Genomic DNA, 25000 nt, shown 5'->3' on the forward strand with positions numbered 1-25000 from the left:
GTGCGTGCAGATTTCTTGCGGCATAGGAGCCGTTTTATTTCAAATGTTTATTGAATAATTGAACATCCGTCCAATTTCCACATTTAAAGAAGACGTGGGTGTACTGCAAGAGCTGGCCGGTCTTGCTTGGCCACTCACTTCAGAGGAGTGTTCGAGTTTTGTGGGTGGCGTGCGCAAAAGCCGGCTTTTGACGAGAGGAGCGCGGCAACCATACGGGGAGAGGCGGGGTTATATTGAACCGGGCGTTTTACTTCTGCGTTACAAAAATAGTCAGTAAAATACCTACCGGTAATATTTCCTAGAAAACATATACATTTGATTTGTGTAGCGTTTTTTTTGGACACTCAAAGACGCTTCACAGTGTTTGCATTATTCGTGCGCTCACAATATTACATCGCCATGGTGTCAAAGGTAAGATTTAATCATTATATGCCTAAAGTTAACTGTGGAAAGGCTTAAAATACCAAGATACATCCCCTTTAAGCTAAAAGTTCACACTTGAATAACTTTTAGTTTTGTTCCATCTATTGTGGTGGCAAGGCAAAATCTTAAAAAGTCCATGATGACAATGGTGATCAAATATGCAAATATCAGTCATATCCATTATAAAGTATCATGAAGAAAAAACAGTATGGAAAACCTGACTATATTTTACATTTGTTAAGACAAACCACTCATGAGCAACTGTACCTTTACATATCCCCATTTGTACAAGTAATAAACACAGTAATAATCTTTCAAACAGACCCCGTATCTCTTCTTTGTTTTTGTTAACAAACTGCAACAGAACAGGTCTAAAAAACTGGAATTCATTGGCTGGCAGCAAAGAACAGTCAAACATTTCTAATCAAACAAGTACACAGGGTACACATTTCAGTCAGATGATAAAATGCTGAGTTTAGTGGTTACGATTATTAAAAAGAACACATTTTATAAAAATATTTTTGGGTGGCAGAAAAATTGACTGAAAGATTAAAATGTCACGTGCCTCTGAAATTCTAATGTAGTTTGCCTTGGAAATCAGCAAACATGCGAGATCGGTTTAATAATGGCAACCCTAAACTTTTATACACCTTTCAATATAAGTCCATGTGCACCTTGTTTCACTAAAATACATCACATTCTATATTATTTATAAAATCTTACATGGCAGTGAAGCCATTAACAATATCCATTTACATTTCATGATCCAAAAGAGAACTACAACTAGATTAGAGAATAAAGACAGAGAGAATAAAGTGGATTTACTAACAATATCTGAACAATAATTTCCCGACAGCTCATACACATCACTGTACTCTAATGTCTGACACTGAAGTCCAGATAAAAGAAGGTTGCTGAATGAAAAAGTTCCTTCCACTAAACGTGATGTCATTTAAAAGTGACATCAAACAAATATGAGGGGCACATTTTTCTGGAGTGGCAGGTTCAAGAAATTCTGAGAGGCCTTATAGTTGGATCATATATATGCCAGGAGAGGCATATCGCTTTGTCCATGTCAGAAGTCAAAACATCTCATAATAGCATCTTTGTCGAATTTAAAAGTAAGGAAAGCTTTGGATGACAGGAGGTGCTCCAAATCTTTTTGATGGGCAGTCGGTTGACCATTCAGAGACACATCTGTAGAAAGAGACACTCGTTTAACAGTTGACACCAGTACTGAAAGTCGACACACACACACACACACACACACAGATTTTTCATGCATGCCACACACAAAAAAGACAAAAGTGATATTTTTAATATTGGTGAGACTAATAATTAATTTGTTTTAGTTGAAAATATGTACAACAAAGCAAATAAAGTACAGTTGTAGAACATTGTCATTCACAATAAATAGTCGGTGATTTATGCGCCGGTACGTCGTAAGAGTTACGGTGGTCACGTGATATGAGACGAGGAGAAAGTAGAATCGCCAAACATAATGAGGACACTACATATCAAGCCACTATATAGTGTGCAGCTATGTAGTGAATGAGGGGTTAGGGGACAAGGGTGGACATTTGGACACAGCCCGGATATCCGCAAAACGTGTCCGTCTCCAAAAAGGGTCCGGATCGAAAACTGCGCAAGGCATAGCAGTTAACATGGCGTTGTGAATCGATGCTTTTATTTTTTACATTGTTGCATATTTTAAGCAGTTTCAATCGATTTTTAACATGAATCAATGCCTTTGGATGCCTGTGACTGTAACATGGATTAATTCATTGTTGATCAATACAATCTTACCACATTACTACTACCGTCTGCCAGAATTAGGAACTCAAGACCAGTATATTGCTTAACATTGAAAAAGCTCTGTTTTGACTGTGTTGGATTGAAGACAGCAAGATGTCCATACAATCACACAAAAACATACTTTACCTTTCTCAAATCCGTCTTGTAGTCTTCTGGGATGAAGCCGTTTATCTTCCTTCTGTATGAATTGTATATGAAATGACATTAAGTATTAGCAAATGAAAAAATGCAAGCAAGATAACTGGTATATTTAAATTGTAACGAATATTGCCAGTCACTCTCAAATTTTTTTTTCTCCTTTCCTCAAAATTTCACTCTTGGAAATATGCGCAAGGTCAACCTGGGGTGGGGGTTGAGAGATAGCAACTCTCCCCCTCTTGTTCACCCTCGCCAGAGACGGCCAAAAGGCCTTCCACACTTTTGAAGTCAACCACCACCCATGTCACCAGGATGTGAATGTTTGCTTTTCACCTGCCAGAACCACGAGTTTATGTCACCAAAGTATTTTATCGGGGGGCTCCATCCTCTTCCCTGTTGAGTTTGTGGATTAAATCACAGATAACACCAAACCAGATGGCCCTGGTTGAACCCAGGTCAGTCACATTCCAGCGTTCTTGAAAGTTACATGTGACCACAGCGCCTTCAAGTGGGGATGATCGGAACTGCCCTCACATGGAACACTTATGACCCACAAAGCGATCTTAAACAGTTCACCTAAGAACATCATCACATACAAGTGAACTTACGCACAACTGAATGTTTCACACCATGTATGTTTTGTTTGTGTTGTGTATTTCAACCTCAAGAGAGTTCTTAGTTACTCCGCAAAGAACGAAATTATCTCATGACGCAGTATTAGTCGATAAGTGTAACGATAACATGTTTTGCTTGGAAGAACTTGGTTTGCCAGCCTTACCAAATTTAATTATTAATTGTTTAAATGAATTGGAGGTTAAAAGGTCTTGGAGTTGAGTCGAGTCAAAGAGGGAGGGGTCAGTCCTCCCTTCTTGAACACGCCCCACAACTTTAAAGCAGCCGGCGCGAGCTTTGTTCGCTCTCTCGTCTTCCGCCGCTGTTCCTGTTTATTTTCCACCTTCTCCCCTCCGTCTGGCCCCGAACTGACAAAAGGACTTCCCGGTGCCGTGCCACGTTCCCAACCACGTGGCACCTTTGTTCCCTGAACGACCAAGTGTCTCTGACTTGGCGATCCTCAGGGAGGCGTCCAGGAGGCATTTGAACCAGGGAAACCTTGGCGGAGTCCAACCCTCACTGGAAACAAATTCAACTTATTGCCGGCAATGCGGACCAAACTCTGGCATCTGTCGTACAGGGACCAAATAGCCCGTATCAGCGGGCTCGGTACCCCGTATTCCCGAAGCACCCCCCACAGGACTCCCCGAGGGACACGGTCAAACGCCTTTTCCAAGTCCACAAAGCACATGTGGACTGGCTGGGCGAACTTCCATGCACCCTCGAGGACCCTGCTGAGTGTGTCGACCACTGTTCCACGGCCGGGACAAAAACCACACTCCTCCTTCTGAATCCGACATTCGACGTCCCGACGGACCCTCTTCTCCAGCACCCCTGAATAGACCTTACCTGGGAGGCTGATCCCTCTATAGTTGGAACACACCCTCCGGTCCCCCTTCTTAAAAAGGGGGACCACCACCCCGGTCTGCCAATCCAGAGGCACTGTCCCCGATGTCCACGCGATGTTGTAGAGGCGTGTCAACCACGAAAGCCCACAACATCCAGAGCCCTTAGGAACTCAGGGCGGATCTCATCCACACCCGGGGCCCTACCACCGAGGAGCTTTCCAACCACCTCAGTGACTTCGACCCCAGAGATAGGGGAGCCCACCTCAGAGTCCCCAGACCCTGCTTCCTCAAAGGAAGGCGTGTCGGTGGAATTGAGGAGGTCACGACGTCCCGAGGCGAGGTCAGCAGCACCCCATCTCCACTATACACAGTGTTAATGGCGCACTGCTTTCCTCTCTTGAGACGCCGGAGGGTGGACCATAATTTCTTCGAAGCCGTCCGGAATTATTTTTTTCCATGGCCTCACCGTACTCCTCCCATGTCCGAGTTTTTGCCTCAGTGACCGCCGAAGCCACATTCCGCTTGGCCAGCCGGTACCTGTCAGCAGCCTCCAGAGTCCCACAGGCCAAAAAGGCCCAATAGGACTCCTTCTTCAGCTTGACGGCATCCCTTACCGCTGGTGTCCACCAGCGGGTTCGAGGATTGCCGCCACGACAGGCACCAACCACTTTACGGCCACAGCTCCAATCAGCCGCCTCAACAATGGAAGCGCGGAACATGATCCACTCGGACTCGATGTCGCCCGCTTTCCTCGGGATAAGGGAGAAGTTCTGCCAGAGGTGGGTGTTGAAACTCTTTCCGACAGGGGATTCTGCCAGACGTTCCCAGCAGACCCTCACAATACGTTTGGGTCTGCCCGGTCGGACCAGCATCTTACCCCGCCATCGGAACCAACACACCACCAGGTGGTGATCAGTTGACAGCTTCGCCCCTTTCTTAACCCGAGTGTCCAACACATACGGCCGCAAATCCGATGACACGACTACAAAGTCGATCCTCGAACTGCGGCCTAGGGTGTCCTGGTGCCAAGTGCACATATGGACACCCTTGTGTTTGAACATGGTGTTCGTTATGGTCAGTCCGTGGCGAGCACAGAAGTCCAATAACAAAAAAAATGCTCGGGTTCTGGTCGGGGGGGGGGGGGGGCGTTCCTCCCAATCACGTCCCTCCAGGTCTCACTGTCATTACCCACGTGAGCGTTGAAGTTCCCCAGCAGAACGAGGGAGTCCCCATGGGGAGCGCTCTCCAGCATACCCTCCAAGAACTCCAGAATGATTCAAGGAATTCACTCTGGGGTAACAGAACATAAAATTAATCTATATGCCGATGATATTTTACTTTATTTAGAAAAGCCTGCTATTTCATTAGGGGAAGTATTTAACTTAATAACTAAATTCTCACAGTTATCACACTATTCTATTAACTGGACAAAATCAACACTTCTACCTATTACAGAAAATTCATGGAACCCTGCAAGCCAGGACCCATACTACTCATTTCCTATAGGTAATTTAAAATACTTAGGCATAAAAATCTCACCTAAATTAACTGATTTAGTTCATTTAAATTTCACTCCACTTCTGGATAGCATTTATAGTGACTTGGAGCGCTGGAATAATCTTCCTATTTCTCTAATAGGACGAATAGCCACTATTAAAATGAAAGTTTTACCCAAAATAAACTATTTTTTCTCAATGATTCCATTTAAACCTACGGCTAACTGGTTCCAGTTGTTGGACTCAGCCGTTACAAAATTTTACTGGAAAAAAAAAAGAAGCAAAGATTAGTCTATCTACTCTTCAGAAAAATAAATCCAAAGGAGGTCTAGAGGCACCAAATTTTATGCACTATTATATAGCCAACCAGCTACAATATATTATTTTATGGGCACAACCCAATAGAGATACTAACTGTTGGCTGGAACTAGAACAGAAGGATTGTAATAGCCTCAGACTCCTAGATTTACTCTTTATTACAACATCGATTAAGCGCCATAACTGCTTTAAAAATCCAATGATTTCCGCCACCCTGACTGCCTGGTGGAAGGCACTAGAAATGACAAAAGCCAAAGTGGAGCCCAGCGGGCTTTCTCCCCTATGGCATAACCCCGACTTTCAAATTAACAACCAATCGTTTTATTTGAATGTGTGGGAGCAGAAAGGAATTACACATCTCCACCATCTCTTCTCAGATAATATGTTTATATCATATACATCCTTGCTCCAAAAATATAAAATAAAAAACGGAAACTTTTTACATTATTTGCAAGTTAAAAGTATGATAAAGAAACAAATTCCAACACTCCAGGGTACGCTCCAACCGCCTGTTTTAGCTAAAGATATTACCAAGCTTTCTCCGACAACAACAAAAAAACTCTCAAAAATATATAAGTTACTTTCATATACTGATAAAACGTCTTTACCCATCTCAAAATGGGAAACAGACTTGTCTATAGCTCCGGAATCTGTCTTTTGGATTCAAGTTTGTGAAAATGTTTTTAAAATGACAAAACACACAAATTTACAACTTATCCAATATAAAATTATTCACAGAACATACATTACTCAATATATGATGAAGAAAATGGGACTCTCAGACTCCGACATTTGTCTCCAGTGTTTACAAAACACTACAGACACTTATTTTCATGCTTTATGGTTATGTACTCCGGTTATGTGTTTCTGGACTAAAGTCTTAGAAAAACTTTCCGCTGTCTTGGACTGTAGGATACCGTTCTCTCCAAACTTGTGTTTGCTAGGTGACTTAACAACAATTGACTTACCACATAAACAATTTCAATCTATACTTGTAGCCCTTACTATCGCAAAAAAAACAATTCTTGTTAACTGGAAAAATAAACAAACTTTGAATATCGACCAATGGTCTAACCTCCTCATAAATCATATTTTAATGGAAAAAATATCTGCCTCAAATAAAAACCAAATGTCAAAATTTAAAGAAACATGGTCTACGTATATAGAATTTTTTAACCTAAACTTGGATTTTAATTCTGCCTGTTAGCGAGAGCCACAGCAGCGTTATAACTGGCATTGATGTTTCTGTATTAGGCAATTTGTAACTAATGGTTGTGTTTCCATAGTCAGGAACCCGGCTGCTGCCAGCGGGATCGAGCGGATTCACCTCCGATGGGCACCAGGGGTTGATATTCGGATTCACGGCATGCCAGTGGGTTAATTCTGTGGGTGCTGTCCCCCCTGGCGGGGAGTGGGCGGGTCTGCCCCTCTGTTGGCTGCTGGGTGGCGGCTGCGTCTTGGCCGTTCCCTGGGTCTCTTGGGGGGTGCTGCGTTGCGGGGCTTTCCCTGGTGTCGGGGGCGGCGCCGTTCCGGCGCGGTCCGTCGCTCTGGGCCCGGCGACGCGGTTCGGGGCCTGTGGGCCGCCGGGGTGCCCGGTGGTTCCCTCTCCCCTCCCCCTTCCTCCCCCTTGCTGCCTCTCCCTCCTCGCCTCTCCCCGCCCGTCCTCCGCCTCCCTGTCCCCTCTCCCTCGTCGCCCTTCCTCCTCCTCTCCCCCTCTCCTTGCGTCCCTGCCGCTGCCCCCTGCCCTTCTTGTCGTCCCCTTCCCTCCTCCCTTCCCCTTCCCCGGTACGCCTTCCTTCCCCTCCCCTGGGCCGGGGGCTCCATCCGTGGCCCGGGTCTCGGTGCTATGGGGGCCGGCGGGGGTGGCTGGGGTTTGGTGTCGTGCCCGCCCCGCCCCGCTCCGGTGGGCGTCCTGACACCTCGGGCGGGACCCAGTATCCGGGGGGCGAGCCCTATCGCCCCGCCGGACGGGTCCCATATGCCCGCCGGGGTCCTGGTGGGGTGGGTGGGGGCTTGGTGGGCCGGTGCGCCTCCTGCCCCCGCCCGGTTGGGGGGGGCCCCGCTGGTCACACCTCTTAACTCACTACACTAGGTTTGCACAATACACTTTTATAGACATATAGGGCACATAACACACTTTGGGGGGTGGGGTAGGGTGGAAACACCGTCTTCACCCTACAACTCCCCTCCAATTTTAATACACCACACAACTTGTGGGTGGGGGGGGGGGCTTGTGGGGGTGCCATCGGTTGGGGGCCGCAGTATAGAGCAGTGCTGCGGTCCCCTGTCCGTGTCGCCACCCGCCCCCCCCCCCGCCCTATCTATTTTTTTTTAATGCACCACATACACTCAGCAACATGCTTGGGTGGCGGGTGGATCGGAGCGTGGGAATATCATTTCCATCGGCTCCGGTTCACCTGCTCCTAATTTTAATGCACCACACACACACACTTGTATATACACTGGGTGGGGTCACATTCACGGTTTAGGGGTAGAGTTCGCCAGTCCGCGAGCTGGCGGACTCAGTAACAGGGGTTAATTTTCACAAAGAACGCTGGGGTGACGACCGGGGCCTTCCCCCGCTGGGCCTGGGGTTCGGGGGTGTCGGCCGCCCTCCGGTGCCCCCATCTCCCCCTTCTGCCCCCGGTGTTCCGTCCTTCCGCACGGCGGGGGGTGGGGTGGGCGCGGCTGCCCTCTCCGCTCCGCTGCCCGGCCCCTCTTCGGCGCCGGTGCCTGGGTGCGGGTGGTCCCCGGGGGCTGGGGGTCGGGGGTTGGGGGGCTGCCGGTTGGTCGGGGTGGGGTCGGGGGGGGGCGGCTTTGTTGGGGGGGGGCGGTGGTGGGGGTTGCGGGGTGGGGGGGTGCTGGGGGTGGGGGGTGTCTGGGGGATTGGGGGCATGGGGGCGGCTGGGGCTGGGTTGGGGTGGGTGGCGGGGGTGGATGGGGGGCGGGGGGTTGTGGGGGGGGCGGGGGTTGGGGGCCGGTGGGGTGCCTGGTGGGCCTGCAGTGCCCCGTCCTGCTGCGTTGGGCCGGGGGCGCGGGCCGGGTTGGGGCGGGGGGCGCTCCTGCTCCTGGGTTTGCTCTCCGGCCGGTGGCCCTGGTGGGGCCCGGGGGTCGTCCTTTGGCGCTGCCGCGGCCTGGGGGGCCCTGAGGTGTTGCGCTTGCTCTGTTCCGGCGGGGGTCGACGGCTCCCCTCTTTGGTGGAGATTTTCATGCATGCCAGATCCACCACACCAGCATCTACCGAAACTCAGACACAATCTGTTTCCTCCTCAGGTTATTGAATCGGTGGAGGCTGGTGTCTCGGATCTCACGCGGCTTCGTCTGTCCTTCCTTCCTTTTCTCGGTCTCTCCGTTGGTCTCTTGAGGCCTCCCTGATTTTATGTTTTTTGGATTTGTTGGGGTCTGGATGTTTCTTGGGCTGGGGAGGAGTTCTGGTGGGGGGTGTCTGGTCGGTGCTGGATTTCACCTTCCTTGGTTTTCTTCGGTCCCCTCGGGTCTCCTGGTGTTCGATTTAGGTGAACGGTATGAGATTTTTTTTTTCTAATAGGTTTTCTGGTGAGCTAACAAACACACGCACGCACGCACGCACGCACGCACACACACATACTCACCCACACACACAAAAAAAAAAAAAAAAAAATGTATGTATGTATGTATGTATATATGTATGTATATATGTGTATATATATATATATATATATATTTAAAAAAAAAAAAAAAAAAAAAAGAGCAATGATGATGACATTTCCGAATGAACAATACTGAGCTCTATAAAAAGAAAAAGGGAAGAAAGAAAAAAAAAAAAAAAAAAAAAAAAAAAAAAAGAACTCCAGAAAGGGTAGGTACTCTGAGCTGCTGTTCGGTGCATAAGCACAATAAAACAGTCAGGACCCCTCCCCCCACCCGAAGGCGGAGGGAGGCTACCCTCTCATTCACCGAGGTAAACCCCAACGTACAGGTGCCTAGCCGGGGGGCAATGAGTATGCCCACACCTGCTTTGCGTTTCTCACTGTGGGCAACTCCAGAGTGGAAGAGAGTCCAGCCCCCGAGAGAGGATTGGTACCAGAACCCAAGCTGTGTGTGGAGGCGAGTCCGACTATATCTAGTCGGAACTTCTCAGCCTCGCACACCAGCTCGGGCTCCTTCCCTGCCAGAGAGGTGACATTCCATGTCCCCAGAGCTAGCTTCAGTAGCCGGGGGTTGGACCGCCAAGGTCCCCGCCTTTGGCTGCCACCCAACTCACTGCGCACCGACCCCTTTGGCCCCTCCCACCGGTGGTGAGCCCATGGGAAGGGGGACCCACGTTGCCTTTTCGGGCTGTGCCCGGCCGGGCCCCATGGGTATAGGCCCGGCCACCAGACGCTCGCCTTCGAGCCCCACCTCCAGAGGGGGGCCCCGGTGACCCGCGTCCGGGTAAGGGAAACCAAGATCCAAAGTTTGCATTCATCATTAAACAATACATTTGAAAATAAATCGTACTTACTGATAATATTTTGAGCGACTGGCTGCTGAATCCATTTTCACTTAGTCCTTTCTTTAGATAAGATGATTCTTGGCATTTCTTTCCATTGCCTTTCAAGTGTTGGCTCTACACAGAAGGAACACAGTTATGCAGCAAACACAGAAGTCATTTGGAGCCACCACTCAGGTGATTACCACTAAATTTCAATGTGACGTGTTCTCTGTCACCCAATTACACCAGTGTTTATATTTTATTTGACAGCAGTCATAATGAACGTTGTCTAAAGCAAATAAACCCCAAAAATATTAGGACAGCCTTTTTTTTTTAAATAAAATAAAATAGATATATAAAAAGCAGAATAACTTTAGAGAGATAACTGTGTCAAGGTCATTTGTCTTTGCAAACCTGGTTCAGTTCATATTGGCCCATATCTTTCTGCTGCTTGTATTTGGTATAACCATCTCCAGGAAATACTTCAAGAGCAGTCAGGCGCCGGGATTTTGACCTAAGAGAACATAAAAAACACAATATGGGAGAACACTGAAGGGTAGATATTAGGGGTGTCAGGCAGTTAAATGTTTTAATCGTAATTAATCGCATGACTTCAATAGTTAACTCACGATTTATCACACATTTTACATCTGTTGTAAATGTACAATACAAATGTACAATTAAATATTTTTCTACGTTTTCGTACTCTTGTTAACATAAAAGTGGAACAAAATGTAAAACTAATAGAAATATATTTTAGTTGATACAGCAATTTCATAATTCATAAAATTGAATTAGATTTAAAACGATGAACTGTATTGTAAAAAACAAGTGTGATATTCATTTGTGTTAAGGTCATTTTTCTGCCACTAGATGGCATAATTGCATTTGTAAGACGGTGACAGCTCAGTGCATTATTCTTTTCATATTAAGATCTCTCTAATCTTTAACATAAAGTAACTTGTGAAATTTGGCACATTTTTAAAATGAAATACAACTTGATCCCAGTCTCCACAAATACATGCATTATTGTTAAATTTATTACTGCTAAATTTTGACGTGGACGTGTCTGCTGCGTTCCGACTGGAATCCCCCCAGTACAGGTTTTCCAAGTAAGGTACTAATTTGCTCCCAAAAACGTATAAATATGTTCGAGTTTAAATATTACTATGCTCCCAAAGACGTATTTAGAAATGTTTTTTTTAGAGCATACAGAAGGCTTTGATGCAGCCTCTGAACTGAAGACAACGCTTGAAGCAATGGTAGTTATTACAAAAATGGCCAGCAAGTGGCAACAGAGTATAAGAGATCAAGGGCCATGTTGCAAAAAGCTCTTTCCCCCACTGTTTTAAACAGATTTGTGAATAATGATGAAACTTAGATATATTCTAGTGCTAATTGCTGCAAAATGCAAAAGGGTAGAAATATACTTTTTTTTTTTATGAAAGAAGAGACTAATCTTTCTTTTGGTAGGTTCCATGTTTTTATAGCAATAGAATAGAATATTCTGTGGGCCTTGCAAAATCAGTCAAAATCCAGTAAAACAGCCGGGAGCAAAGGTGGTTGCTTCAGTGAAAATGGGTGGGAGTGAATGAGTTAATCGAGCGTCAAAAAAAAATAGTGGCATTAAAGGAACTTTAAATTAACTCAAAATTAATGCACTAATTTTGACACCCCGAGTAGATATGTAGTATTCTATTAATGGGGTTGATATTCTACTGATGGTAACAAAGAAAATAGTGTCTTTATTTACTCCTAAATATTAATAATATACAGACCAAATTACAACACATATATTGCGTATATCTAAACAATTCATCATCACTTGAGCGGTTGTCTAATATAAGCTAATAACCAACCATGCCAATAAATTAAGCTCCAGGGGAGACTGATGAGCTGCATTTACCGTGCATTGTCTGAGGTTTTGCCTGGAGTGCCGCCATTGCTTGCAAAGTCATCATCACTATCTGGCGGCTCACCTTTCAGCCTGCTAATCCATTCTCTTAGCGGCCTGCAACAAGGAAGCAGCATTTGTGCAGTCAAGAGCCGAACATTACTTCCAAGATTAGATCAGATTACTATATCAGAATATTAATAATCAGAGGTTCACATCACAACAACAAAAACAGCACTGTGAGAAGCCAGAACCAATTGTCAACGAACAGACAATATTTGTTCTTACTGTTTTTTCAGTTTATTATTTTCTTACTTCACTTTCTTGTTGTTTTATTTTGTCATTGTCCTTTCAAGTTATATTTAAAGTTGATATTTCAAGGATTCAAAGACTTTCGTTTCTCAAAATTCAAGGATGCAAACATCCAAGGATTTTTTTATTTATCATAACACACATGTCCACATGACATGGCATGAAATACAATCCCCGAGGTCTTAGGTTAGCCCAGTAAGTCCCAAGACTTGTGAAAATAGCACAAGATAAAAATATATATATAAAATAAAATGTTAATGCTTTACAGCAGTAATAATGGTTTTATTATTGACACATAAGTCTATACAATAACCTTGTATACTTCATGAAATTTGTTGATAAGGTCATACCTGTCATTCAAAGTAAAGAATCTTAATTGCGAAAGTTTGTGCCTAAGTGACACCCATTAAAAAGGAATTGGGGATCGGTATTTTTTTCTGCCAAAAATCTTTATTGGCATCGGCCTAAAAATATTCATATCGGTCAGGCCCTAATGATTTTCTCTTCTTAGTGCATAAAACATCGGTGAAGGTAAGTAGAGCAAACAACAGCACTGAATTCATTTTTTTTATAGAAATGATATTTTCATCAATTTCCCAACTGAATTCAGCAGTTTGTAGTTTGTTATTCTGTGGCAGTGAATGCCTCCTATTTTTATTTTATTGGCCTAGAACGGACGTGAAAGACAGAGCATCCCTCCCGAAAAGGAAAATCACTTTCCAGGCCACCTGCATGTTATTCAATTGCACACAACACTAAATTCAAACAATCACTCTTTTTGTCCACGCATACACTACCTCATAAATGGAATAGCCATGAAAAACCTATTGGGGGCAAGTCCAAGTTTAGACTTTGGGGTCATGTCGTTCCTGTGACATGGCAGCTTCTCAATCGGGAACCATTCAATATTCTAAAATAAAACCAAAAGAAAATACATTATTATATCATCATCATCATCAATTAAAAAATAAGATTCTAAATTTTCTAAAGGGGGGATTTCATACCCTGATTTCCTTTCTCGTTTTGGGATAAAACTTTGTATCCTTGGATACTCCTGGTATGATATAGAGCCGCACAAGCTGGTCAGTGATTTTCTGCTCTATGTACATATCTTTGTCGATACGATTTTTAATATCAAAGCCTGTTTCTTCTAACACCTGGGTAGAAAAATACAGCACATACTGTAAGCTTTGAAGACATTTCCTTGTCAGTGGATGGTTACGGGCAAAGAACACAAACGACTTACTTCACGAACGGCACAATCATGAGGGGCTTCATCCTCATTCACTTTCCCTTTGGGAAAGCCCCAGCCTGACTTGGCAAGATAGCCCTGAACAAGCAATACCTGGGGGGAAAATAACAGTAATTTAATGTCACACTTTTTAGCCTTCTTTCGCACCCTAACTTTAAGTGAAAAATAATCATTAATTTACAATATTGCAGAATGTACAACTATAAATAAAACTCACATTTTCTAATGACTCATCAAGAATGATTGCTCCAAAGGTAGGAACACCCATCTTGTACTCCTTCCACTGTTCGAGGACCTTCTTCACATCCTCTCCATGGGGCAACAGGAATGGACAGTGTTGGAAAAGTTTGTTGCTGTCAAGAAAATTGCAAGTGCTCTACAAACTAGACTAAGTGCAATTTCTGCAGAAATTGTGTGGAAAAGCTGAATTCTAATAGCTGAATGCTTATGAAGTAAATTGAAAGATTACAAAGTATTAATTGTAGTTGAAAGATAAATTAATTTAAAAAACACTTGAACCCGGGAGGCGTGAATCTTTTAAGCAAGTTGAAATGTATATGGAAAAGTGTTATCTGATAGTACTCTCCATTCATTTAAATGGAAAAGTGGAACGAATTATATCCAAAGGAAAAATAAAAATCACTCAATAGCGCCACCTAGGCATGCAGTACCCTCCATTCATTTCGATAAAAAAAAGTGGAACTAATGATATTCAACGGAAAAAGGAACAAAAATCACTCAATAGCGCCACCAAGGGATGCAGTACCCTCCATTCATTTAGATCGAAAAGTGGAACGAATGATATCCAATGGAAAAATGAGTTATTTTTTTTAATCACTCAATAGCGCCACCTAGGCATGCAGTACCCTCCATAGATGGAAAAGTGGAAAGTGAACATGCTGCTGACCCAGGGCACTCTGCACTTCTGTTTTTGTTTGAATTTAAAACTAACATAAGTATATTTTAATACATCAGAGAGAATTTTTGGAAAACTTTATTTACTGTAGAAAACAATATGGAGCTATTTACCTAAATTTATATTTAACTTTTGAAGACATGCCCCTGGGAGCTCACTGAACATTTTGTTAGATTTTTAAAACAAAGTTTTCTATTGACTAAGATTTGTTTGTTTTTAACTTCAATATTTTACAAACCCTTAAAGTTGTTCCATAAATACATGCTTAAAAAAAATAAAAAAAATAAGAATTGGAGTTTGTATTTTTTCAAAATTGATGCCAATATTTTCCCTTTTAGTAAAAATGAATATCGGCTCCAAATATCAGTTATCGGCGTCCTTGACTACTAATAATTGGTATCGGTCCTGAAAAAACCCCATATCTATTTTTAGATAAAACATTGTTTAATTTTCATCCCTTAATTCAATTGTATTTGTATTTCAAATTGACACGGCAGAAAATGCAAAAACATAAGTTGATGATGATCCAGTTACAGGTTTGGTTCTTAACATGTCATAAAAAAGGCAAACAATTGGTTTTCCAAGTAAAAGCAGATGTTTGCGAATGTATTTGGATTCAACACAAAGAGAATTTGTCTGCTTCGATGGAGGACTACAGAAATCTGAGAATATTTACTGAGTGGCTGAAATGCTGAGGATTTGGACAATTAAACAAGGTCTTAAATGATTGATCAATTATAAAAAATGTATTGATTAATTTGATAATTGATAACTTGTCTGTCTTTGAGGATCAAACCACATACCGATTGCATCCGATCAGAGCGCGCATTTGCAGGCTAAAAACAGCATCAGACATGATGTGAGTTTGTGCCGATTAATTTCCACCTCTATCAACGGGTTTAGTAAGATCATAGTTGCACTTTATTGTATCGTTCATGGCTCTTTGAAAAGAGTTTGGGAAGAGGACGTAACACAAGTGTGCGCTTTTGTGAAGTTGAATGGCTGTTTGTGCGGTCTGTGGCGTCATGTGATAGGACAGCAACATGTAGACAAATAACAATCATATTGTTTTCATTAATCTGTTTTTAGTATATTAAAGAGTGCTATTTTTCTCATTAAAAACTCATCACAATTTTATTTTACAATGGTTAATGGCATTTCCATCCACTGTACTTCAAAAATTTTCAAGAATGAGATTGCAGAGTACTGCATCAAAAGGTGCTGGGAAAACCACGCAGGCAATGTCACTAATCAAGAGAAAGGATATCAGCTTTGGCAAAGTCCCTTATCCCACAGTGAGGAGCGGCTGGCGTGTTCGGCATGCAGAAGTCCAGGTAAAACCAGTGTGCCAACTCAATCTGGAAGCACACCCGGATGGCGTTGTCCCTTTCCTCACTGGGAATGTGGAGGATGAATCGACTGTACAAACACAGGACGGGGATGATTAGTAGAAAATATATTACATGACCAGTATATGGCCAAAAGTATAGTTGACTTGTATATGAACATAGATTTTCATCACTTAAAAAGCATAGCCAGTGTCCGCCTCATGCTCTCTATGGCTAACACCAAAACACTGATGCCTTTATCTCCATTTGGACTGACTATTGTAATGCATCGCCACAGATTCTCAACAGGATTTAAGTCTGGACTTTGAGAGAGGTATTTTACCATATGAATACATTTTGATCCCAATTCATTGAAGCTCTGGCTGTATGTTTAGCACTTTTGTCTTGTTGGAAGGTGAACGTTCTCCGGCCCAGCTAAAGTATTTTGCTGACTCAGACAAATTTCTGTCCAAAATAGCTAGTGATAGACCGATATGGCTTTTTCAAGGCCGATACCAATTATTAGTAGTCAAGGAGGACAATAACCGATATTTCAAGCGATTTTCATTTGCAGTAAAAGAGAAAATATTAGTGTCAATTTTTTTTAAATATTACATTTTCTTTTAATTTTAAACTATATTGACAGCTTTGTTTAAGAATTATAACAAAAATTGCAGGGAGCTTCCAGGGTAATCAACAAATGTTAAACTAAATTAAATACTAAACAAGTAAATAGTTACCTAAAGTTTTCTACTGTAAATACATTTTCCAAAATTTCTTTATTTTGACTTTTTATTTTATTTAAAAAATATAAAAAGTGTAGGGAGTTCGCAGTGTCAGTATCAATTTTTATCAAGTGGAAATTTAGATAAATCCATAAATGAAAAGTTCCTGTATCTCACTGTGCAACAAATGTACGACGAATGTAGCTAATTTTGGGTTTTTGTCAGGGTTCGTAAAATGTTTCAAAAGATCTTTGCACAGTGAAAAATTGTCTGAATACATTCAAAATGTTTTTGCGACAAGTAAAAACTGTCTGTTAACATCTTACAGATCCTGATGAAAACCCCAAATTTGCTATGTTCACAAGCATTCACCACTCAGTGAGGTACCAGCTTTATCAGCCTTCAGATTGGTAAAAAGGCCAATGCAGATATTTGTCAAAATGTCAAATATCGGCACCGATAATCGGCTCGGCCAATCGGTCTATCCATTAAAATTGTCCAATATTGGCTCCATCTAGCTTCCAATCATCATGGACCAGCCTTCTTGTGGCTCAGGGTGTAGAGATGGTCGTTCAGTAACCAAAGGTCCACTGTTCAATCCCTGCTCTCCCCAAATCATTTGTCGTTGTGTCCTTGGGCAAGGCACTTCACACACATTGCCTCTAGTGCTACTCACACTGGTGTATGGAAGGTACAAATGTTTGGTGGTGGTCGGAGGGGCCATAGGCACACACTGGCAGCCACGCTTCCGTCAGCCTGCCCCAGGGCAGCTGTGGCTACTTAAGTAGCTTACCGCCAGCAGAGTGTGAATGTGTGAGTGCATGAATAATGTATCCATTCCATTGTAAAGCGTCTTTGATTGTCTAGAAAAGCGCTATATAAATCCGATGCATCATTATTATTATTATTGGCGCTGAAGAAAAGCATCCTAATAACCACATTTTGCAGTGTTTTTTTTGTTCAACTCCAATATGATGTGCAGTATCCATTTTATGGCCACATGTCGCTTATTGCATTAGGCCAAACACTTCCAATCTCGGTCTCATGTGACAACATTTATGTAGTACACGACTAATAGATTCTAGCACCCGAGCTGTGGAACTCTACAGCTCTTTCAAAGATATCATAAGCCTCTGCAAATCCTGTTTAGGTGGACAGTATTTCTTGTTATATTTGCAGTTGGGATTTTTTTGTAATAACCTAACCTTAAATTTAACTGGATTTCATTTAGGGGCATCACAGCAAAAGGGCAGAATAAATATGAATGCCACAATTTGAAAGCAATTTTTATTTATTACTTTGTTAAAGCCACATATCATTTGCTTTCCACTTATCACATGAAATCCAAATAAAATTAGCTGCTTGTGGTTGAAATGTGACACAATATGGGAAGTCATATAACCATTATCTTGAGTTGTTGTATTACAGCATGATTAGCATTTGTACTGATTATTATGTGCGACGGTGGCCATGCTCATCCATGCTGCTTGGGATTTCAAATGCGTTCGTTTTTGTGTGAACAGCCTTGACGGAAGTCTGTACTCTCCAAAACAAATGTTTCCAAAGGCAAAGTCAATTAGACATACAGAAGCAGCGACGAAATAAACAAACATATATTACTTATTATATTATATATTGCTTCACTAATGGCAAATGCAGTGTCCTGATCAATGCTAAAAACGTCAGTAATGGCATTGAATGAAGATCTGCAAGCCAAAGTTCGTACTTACGATATACAGAATTTAAAAAACCGCCATGGAAATGGGGCTATATAAATAAAAACGAGTAACTGAATAATTACCAAACGACAGTAAGCATCTGATTACCTGCAGAGGTCGTCCAGTATACCAGAGGGGATCTCTACTCTTTTTGTTTCCATTTTGATCAAAAACATTGAGGCTCTAGCGTAAAACGAACTAGAACAAAAGCCATAGGCAGGCCAAGCTACATTCACGTGTCTTCACTTACATCCTTACTACCGAAGGAGCCCTCATCCGACTCCGCAGTCGAGAAAAACTTGTAAATATTGGCTCCGAACTTCTCAGACGAGTACCGTGAAGGCTACGAAAACAGGAAGTAACCCATCCAACCAGGAAATAGCGCGAATTATTTCTTCCAATATTATTGGTTCGTTGCGATGTCCATCAAGCACACTCCAGCGTCATATATCAGGTTTGTAAGACGTTTGTGAAGCAGCTTGCGAGTGATGTAATGTAACCCTTATATTTCTAAGACTCAGTCTGTAAATACAAAACCATATATTTTTTTATTTAAATAACTATGTAAATGTACATACTTAGCGACAAGTATTCTGTCGATGAATGGTTTATGTTTTGATTCAGACCATACGGGTTGACACTTACACTTTATGACTTAGGTTTAGGATACTTCGAACTCTACTAACAAAGGCGTCTGTGATTCAGAGCTAAAATGGATGCTCAGTTATTTTTTTAATTTAATACCTATTAGTGTGTATCCCTCTTTTTAAAGCAGAGGAAATGGTCAGCCACCAATTGTAAATGTATACCAGTATATATATATAGTTTAATACGTATCAATCTGTTGGTTGCGTATCTTTACTGTCCTGGATTTATTTAGCATTAGCAATGTAAAAAAAAAAAGGAGAGAAAAAAAAAAGGCGTGGCTGCATGAAGCTGAGTGTGTTCACGCTGATAAATGCCCTGCACTTTGACTCGCAGGAAAAATTCATTAAAGAAGCAGGGTTTCTAGGGCGCTTTAAATGCCCCTATCCAGCCATAAACTGAATTTCCATGTCCAATATCAAAGCACTATTTTCTTTAGTAAACTGATTAGGTGGCTGGTGCTACCTACAAAACATAACGAAATCCTATAAGACTACGCTGCTACAAAGGCAAATACTTGTTCCGGATCAGTGACATCAAGTTAGCCTGTTTGTCAGAATTCGTGCAATAATTGTATCCGTCCACCTTAAAGTAGAACTTGATACGGAGAACAGATTTCTACAACACACAATAATAATAATAATAACAATAACAACAACTTTGCATTTATCAACCACGTGCGTTACATCATCCTGAACCAAATGTGAGCTTTTACTATGAAGATACTCACCGGAAGTGCTTGTTAATGTCTTATCCACTTTGATGCCTTGTAACTAACGGGAGTGTTCGATTTCAGGAGTGTCGCAGTTTCTCATACAACAACTTCCTAATTCATCCTAGTTCGTAAGGGAGAGCAACCATGGCACAGGCCCTCAAAGAAAGATTCGAGAAGTTCCTCCATGAGAAGAATCTCCTGACTGATACCCTTGCTAAAGTGGAAGCAAAGACCGGGGTTAGCAGGACGTATATCGCTCTGGGTGAGTGTTGACAGGGATGGAAAAAGACTGCATTGGCGAGTCAGCGCGGTCGCAGTCGGAGCTCTTTTTACGTTTAGATGCCATTGGAGAATGACAGCATATTTTTTCATGTGTTAAAAGTATTTTTTTAATAAATATTTTTTAAATAATAACCTGGATTATATGTTGAAGGTTATTTGTGTTAAAACCACTGTGTTTTTTTTCTCCAGCTGTCGTTGGCGTCATCGCAGTGTACTTGGTCATTGGTTATGGAGCCTCCTTGCTGTGTAACCTCATCGGCTTTCTTTATCCAGCCTACATATCGTAAGTCAAATGGACCGGGCAATATCGAGGAGGGGGCCACACCCACCCACCCGCGCGCGCACACCCACCCACCCGCGCGCGCACACACACACACACACCCGCGCGCACACACACGTACACTACTACTACATCTGTTCTAAAGTTAACATCACTGATGTATATCCTATTTATTTTTTAGTTTGGACTGTTATCAAATATCCTGTCTATACCTAACAAATGTATCAGTTAGTTACCAGTTACTTCCCCCCTGTAATTTAGCAATCACTAATTTTAAATGTACTATTATGCCTCACAGTGCAGAGGATGTGAGATCGAGTCCGGGCTTCGGCCTTCCTGGGTGGAGTTTGCATGTTCTCCCTGTGCTTGCGTGGGTTTTCTCAGGGTACTCCGGTTTCCTCCCACATTCCAAAGACATGCATGTCAGGTTAATTGAACACTCCAAGTTGTCCATAGGTATGATTGTGAGTGCGGATGGTTGTTCGTCTCTGTGTGCCCTGCGATTGACTGGCAACCAGTTCAGGGTGTACCCTGCCTACTGCCCGAAGCCAGCTGGGATAGGCTCCAACACCCCCCGCGACCCTTGTGAGGACAAGCGGTTAAGAAAATGGATGGGTGGATGGATGGATTATGGCATCATCCACATCAATGTCTTGTGACTCACACAATATAGAAAAAATATCACTTCACAAATTGCGCAATTGCATTCTAGGTGAGTTTTGACAAGTAAGAAAAGCTGGTAATCAAATTGACGTACAGTATTTCAGTCAACATTCTGCATGTGTACGTTTCTAAAAATTCAACATGTTCTCTTGAAATTCTTGCAAATAATTTTAAAGAATTAAATGAAACCAACACTTGCATAAAAAAATACAGTCTTTGCACTAAATTTCATTTCTGATAATGTGCGCAACATCACATTTTTTCTCGTCATCACTGGTATGGTTCTGTAGTGGCATCACAAAAATGCACAACAAGGTCAGATGTTAAACACAATACATACTTGTGGCGTTCTCATATGTGCTGACTGAGTTTTGGTGGAGTCTCATGAGATATTTTTGGTTGAATTACAAATGTTACAACTTTAGTGGGGGTATTTCACTAGAGTTTCACTGTCATTGAAAAGTGATTTAATTTGACCTTGGAAAAGGTGTATGATCCCTACTTTGTGCGCAGGAATAACAGGACCTTATGCAGCCTACTGCATACAGTAGCCTATATAAAATGCAAATTGGGAGCATGATTTTCTGAGTCACAATTGTAAAGTATATACTACTTTATGCAGACCCATAATTTAAATGTCGACGTAAGATAGTATTACCGTACTTGCACACAAGATGAGGACACCATGCAGTCAAAATCAGATAGAGAAGAGATTATTCTTCAATGTGGGGGGTTGAGAAAGGGTGAAAAAACTGCAAAGAGTGTTCTAAGAGTCCTCCTAGTCTTCCTTAAATTAATCTTGACGTGATACACATTTACAAGTATCAACAAGCTTGGGTGTATTTGCACAAGGAAAAGAAAAACTCATGCAAACTATTGTGCTGTCAGCCTCTCAATGGTGTATTGATGATTGAAAACAGATTATTTCCTGTAATCCAGTTTTTGAGATTCATGTCTTCTATATAGCAAGCTATATTAAAATAGTATTTCCATTACATGACTATTTCCCAGCCATTTTCACAGAAGCAACCCCCTTTGCTCCCGCTATAGAAACATGGAACCTACCAAGAGAAAGTTTCATCAGGAAAAAAAATTGTATCTTTGTATCGGTTTCCGTTTTGAAGCAATTAGCATTAGAATATTTGTTTTGTCAATATTCACATTTCTGGTGGAAACTGACAAAAAGAGCTTGTTGCAACATGGCTCTGGTTGATCTCTTATACTCTGATGCCACCTGCTGGCCGTTTGTTAAATAACTACCATTGCTTTAAACCACCTATTCATTTCAGAAGCTGCATCAAAGCCTTCTGTAAGCATTAAAAAAAAAGTGTAAACGAACACGTTTCTGGGAGAGAAAGACAAAGTATTAAAAAACATTTCTACACGTTTTTTTGGTTTGAATGAGTTAAGTTGTAAAATAGAGTGGTCCAGAGCAGATCACGCAATATTGAGCCATTCAGTATCAAGATTATATATTTTTATTTTCTTTGACAAAATAATCCAGAGGTACAAAGATAATAACAGTCTTGTCTTATATTTCCAGTATACAATTTATTGTCTGTGTCCAGAATAATACTGGGCTTCCACAAAAAATGCTTGTCGTTTGTTCAAGCTGCAACTTTTAAGACTGGTCAGACACAACCCATGTTCCAAAAATAGAGCCCACGTTATCAAGAATTACAGGGTGACTGACACAAAAAAAACATGTCCACCTATTAGAAGGCGTGCTCATCAAATGACACCAGATACAAAGACAACTTACAGCCATATAAAACGGGTTTTTCTTGAAGCACCTCTCATTAAACTAGAAAAAGTGCAAAATACTGCAGAAATTGCGTGGGAATGCTGAAAAGCTGAATGCTAAGATTTGAATGCACGGTCTTAAATAATTTCAGTGAAATTATAATCCATTTCCTGATATGATAGTCAGTTGGTAAGCATGTATATCACTTATATGTTTGCAATGCACAGTCAGAGGTGGGATTTGAACCTGTGACCTCCTGTTTACTGGACAATGCATTTTACCAACTGCGCCACCGAGCAGTATCAGACAGCTGGTAATGATGATCAGTTGTATGTATGGAAGTGGGTGTGGAAAGTGGAAAAAAGTTCAATGTCAGTCACGTTGAAAATGAATGTGGAAAAGTCGATATTTAACGTTCAATTGTGCGAACACTGTTAGTAATGTGGAATCAGACGATATATATATCCCGGGAGGCGTGAATTTTTGAAGGAAGTTGAAATTTGAATGGTGTAAATCAGAAGTATTATCTGGGAGCTATTGCATGGAAAAAAAAGTGAGCGTAATAAAAAGTACCTGAAATAATAAAGGTTAGAAACAACATATGTGGGAATGATGTTCAGAATTCCCGCAATAAGAAAAAAAAATACTGTTCGGACAATTTGATGTCTCTTTTTTTCTTCTTAATTGCTCAGGTATTGGATTAAGACTCTGTATCGGCAGAAGTTACCCGGACTTAGAATCTAAATGTGATCAGGACATCCCTATTCATGGTCTTTGTAATTAAATTTTCTCACAGTGCACATAGTCAGCGCTTCTTTCTATAGGTTTTCTATCTACATTGATATGATAAACTCATTACTGGGAAGGGTTTTCATGAGTTTAAAAATACATAACTTAAAGAGACCTATAAAAATGCATCATAATATAATCATTCAATTTCTTTGTTGTAACTTTAATGCAACATTAATAACTGCTTCAAGGTACATGTAAGCCAGCATAGTTAGAAGCCAAAGCTAAACTAGCAATTCGAGTGCGGAACACAAAACAAGGGATGTCATCTCATGACTTACAAGCTCAGACAAAAAATTCAAAGCAGTCGTTGTGTAAAAATTGGCCTCACTTGGCATTGATTTCCAGTCATGTGACACAAATGTACTGCAATCCCACAAACACCAGTAGACAATTTGAAGTTCATGGCAAAAGAACCATTGACCCACCAGTGTTAAATTTTTATGTGTTAAAATTCACAGAAAATTGGTGTGGCAAACATCACATCTACACACCCCTGTTCAAATAAAAAATGAGACCAAGATAACCTGTACAACTAAGACTGGCCGTTCAGGACTTTTCTCGAACTTCCCGATGTTTAACACGCCTGACTGCTACCTGCACTGTTAGTACAACAGTAACAATCCAGTAAATCAGGGGTCATCAGCGTGGTGCTCGCGGCGAGTAGCCTGTAGGCCTGTTCTAAAAATGGCTTAACAGCGATGAGACATTTTGATGTCTTAGGAATGTTGTAGGAATGATCGTTTGACAATGTGAATGAACATTGGCAGAGAATTCCCAGTTACAAGTCGGTTAAAATTAACTCACTTGGAATACAATTGTAACTTTTGGGCTGTTGGGAAATTATAATACAGACTTAAAGGAGGGTATTTTTGGGAGAAACCTCAAAATCAAAATTTTTGACCACCCAACTTGTTTATGTCAATAACTTAAAGTTAGCCTTTGTGTCATGCAGTATTTTTCAAAGTCCTTCAACCCTAATACTGTATATAGTACTTAAAAGGGAAGTCAACCCCCCAAAAAATGTTGACAATAATATGTCCTATGCAGTCCCACTAGTCTAAAAACAGTATTTTGGTTAATATTGTGTTAGTGCAATATGAGTTAAGCAGCAGAATCCACCCGTTTTTATCCATCAGGAGGCAGCCATTTTGCCACTTGTTGTCGATTGAAGATTACATCACAGTTGCAAACAATAACAGCTCACCTGTTTTCTGAAGCTGAGCTGTGATTGGTCGTTGTCTGAGCCCTGAGCAACTTTGATGTCATCTTCAGTCGACAGCAAGTGGCAAAATGGCCGCCCCAAGATGGATAAAAACTCATATTCCACAAATTCAATATTAATCAGAATGTCATGTTTAGACTAGTGAGGTCACATATAACATATTATTGTGAAGAAATATTTAAGGTTGACTTCCCCTTTAAATATCTTGTGCAATGAATTTCTCTCTGGATTTTACTCAGGAGTGTTTACACGCAAAACATCCGGTATTGCTGATTTAAGTAAACGTCGTCTCTCACCAGCTCTGTATGTGTGTTTGTACTTGTGTGGGTGTGACTGTGAAGATCTGACCCCACCCTCCACTATAGGATTATTGACCGTTGAAGAATCATCCAAAAAGGCAATCCCCTGT

General features: G+C 41.7%; 2 protein-coding genes across 3 annotated transcripts in view; one reads left to right on the top strand and one right to left on the bottom strand.

Annotated features, from left to right (window-relative positions):
* Nucleotides 1-503: 503 nt before the first annotated feature.
* On the bottom strand, nt 504-18626 carry dcp2 (decapping mRNA 2). 2 transcript variants are annotated; one of them, XM_086096722.1, is made up of 11 exons: nt 18499-18626; nt 15745-15896; nt 13779-13906; nt 13556-13654; nt 13314-13466; nt 13107-13219; nt 12010-12114; nt 10518-10617; nt 10134-10238; nt 2365-2416; nt 504-1620 (listed from the first exon to the last, which is right to left on the bottom strand). In XM_086096722.1, the coding sequence occupies exons 1-11, from the start codon at nt 18522-18524 to the stop codon at nt 1499-1501; spliced, it is 1155 nt and encodes a 384-aa protein (XP_085952848.1). In that variant the 5' UTR covers nt 18525-18626; the 3' UTR covers nt 504-1498. The 2 variants fall into 2 exon arrangements, with proteins under 2 accessions (XP_085952848.1, XP_085952847.1); XM_086096721.1 differs by having other exon boundaries at nt 18357-18610.
* Nucleotides 18627-19645: 1019 nt separating this feature from the next.
* Nucleotides 19646-25000, top strand: part of reep5 (receptor accessory protein 5) — a 13910-nt gene continuing 8555 nt past the window's right edge. The window contains exons 1-2 of the mRNA XM_086096723.1: nt 19646-19870; nt 20080-20173. Coding sequence (XP_085952849.1) covers nt 19753-19870; nt 20080-20173 — 212 coding nt within the window. The 5' untranslated portion in view covers nt 19646-19752. The remainder of the gene's footprint in view (nt 19871-20079; nt 20174-25000) is intronic.

Source organism: Leptonotus elevatus, chromosome 15, assembly GCF_054856555.1.
Source record: "Leptonotus elevatus isolate MCC_2025b chromosome 15, RoL_Lele_1.0, whole genome shotgun sequence".
NCBI lineage: Eukaryota > Metazoa > Chordata > Actinopteri > Syngnathiformes > Syngnathidae > Leptonotus > Leptonotus elevatus.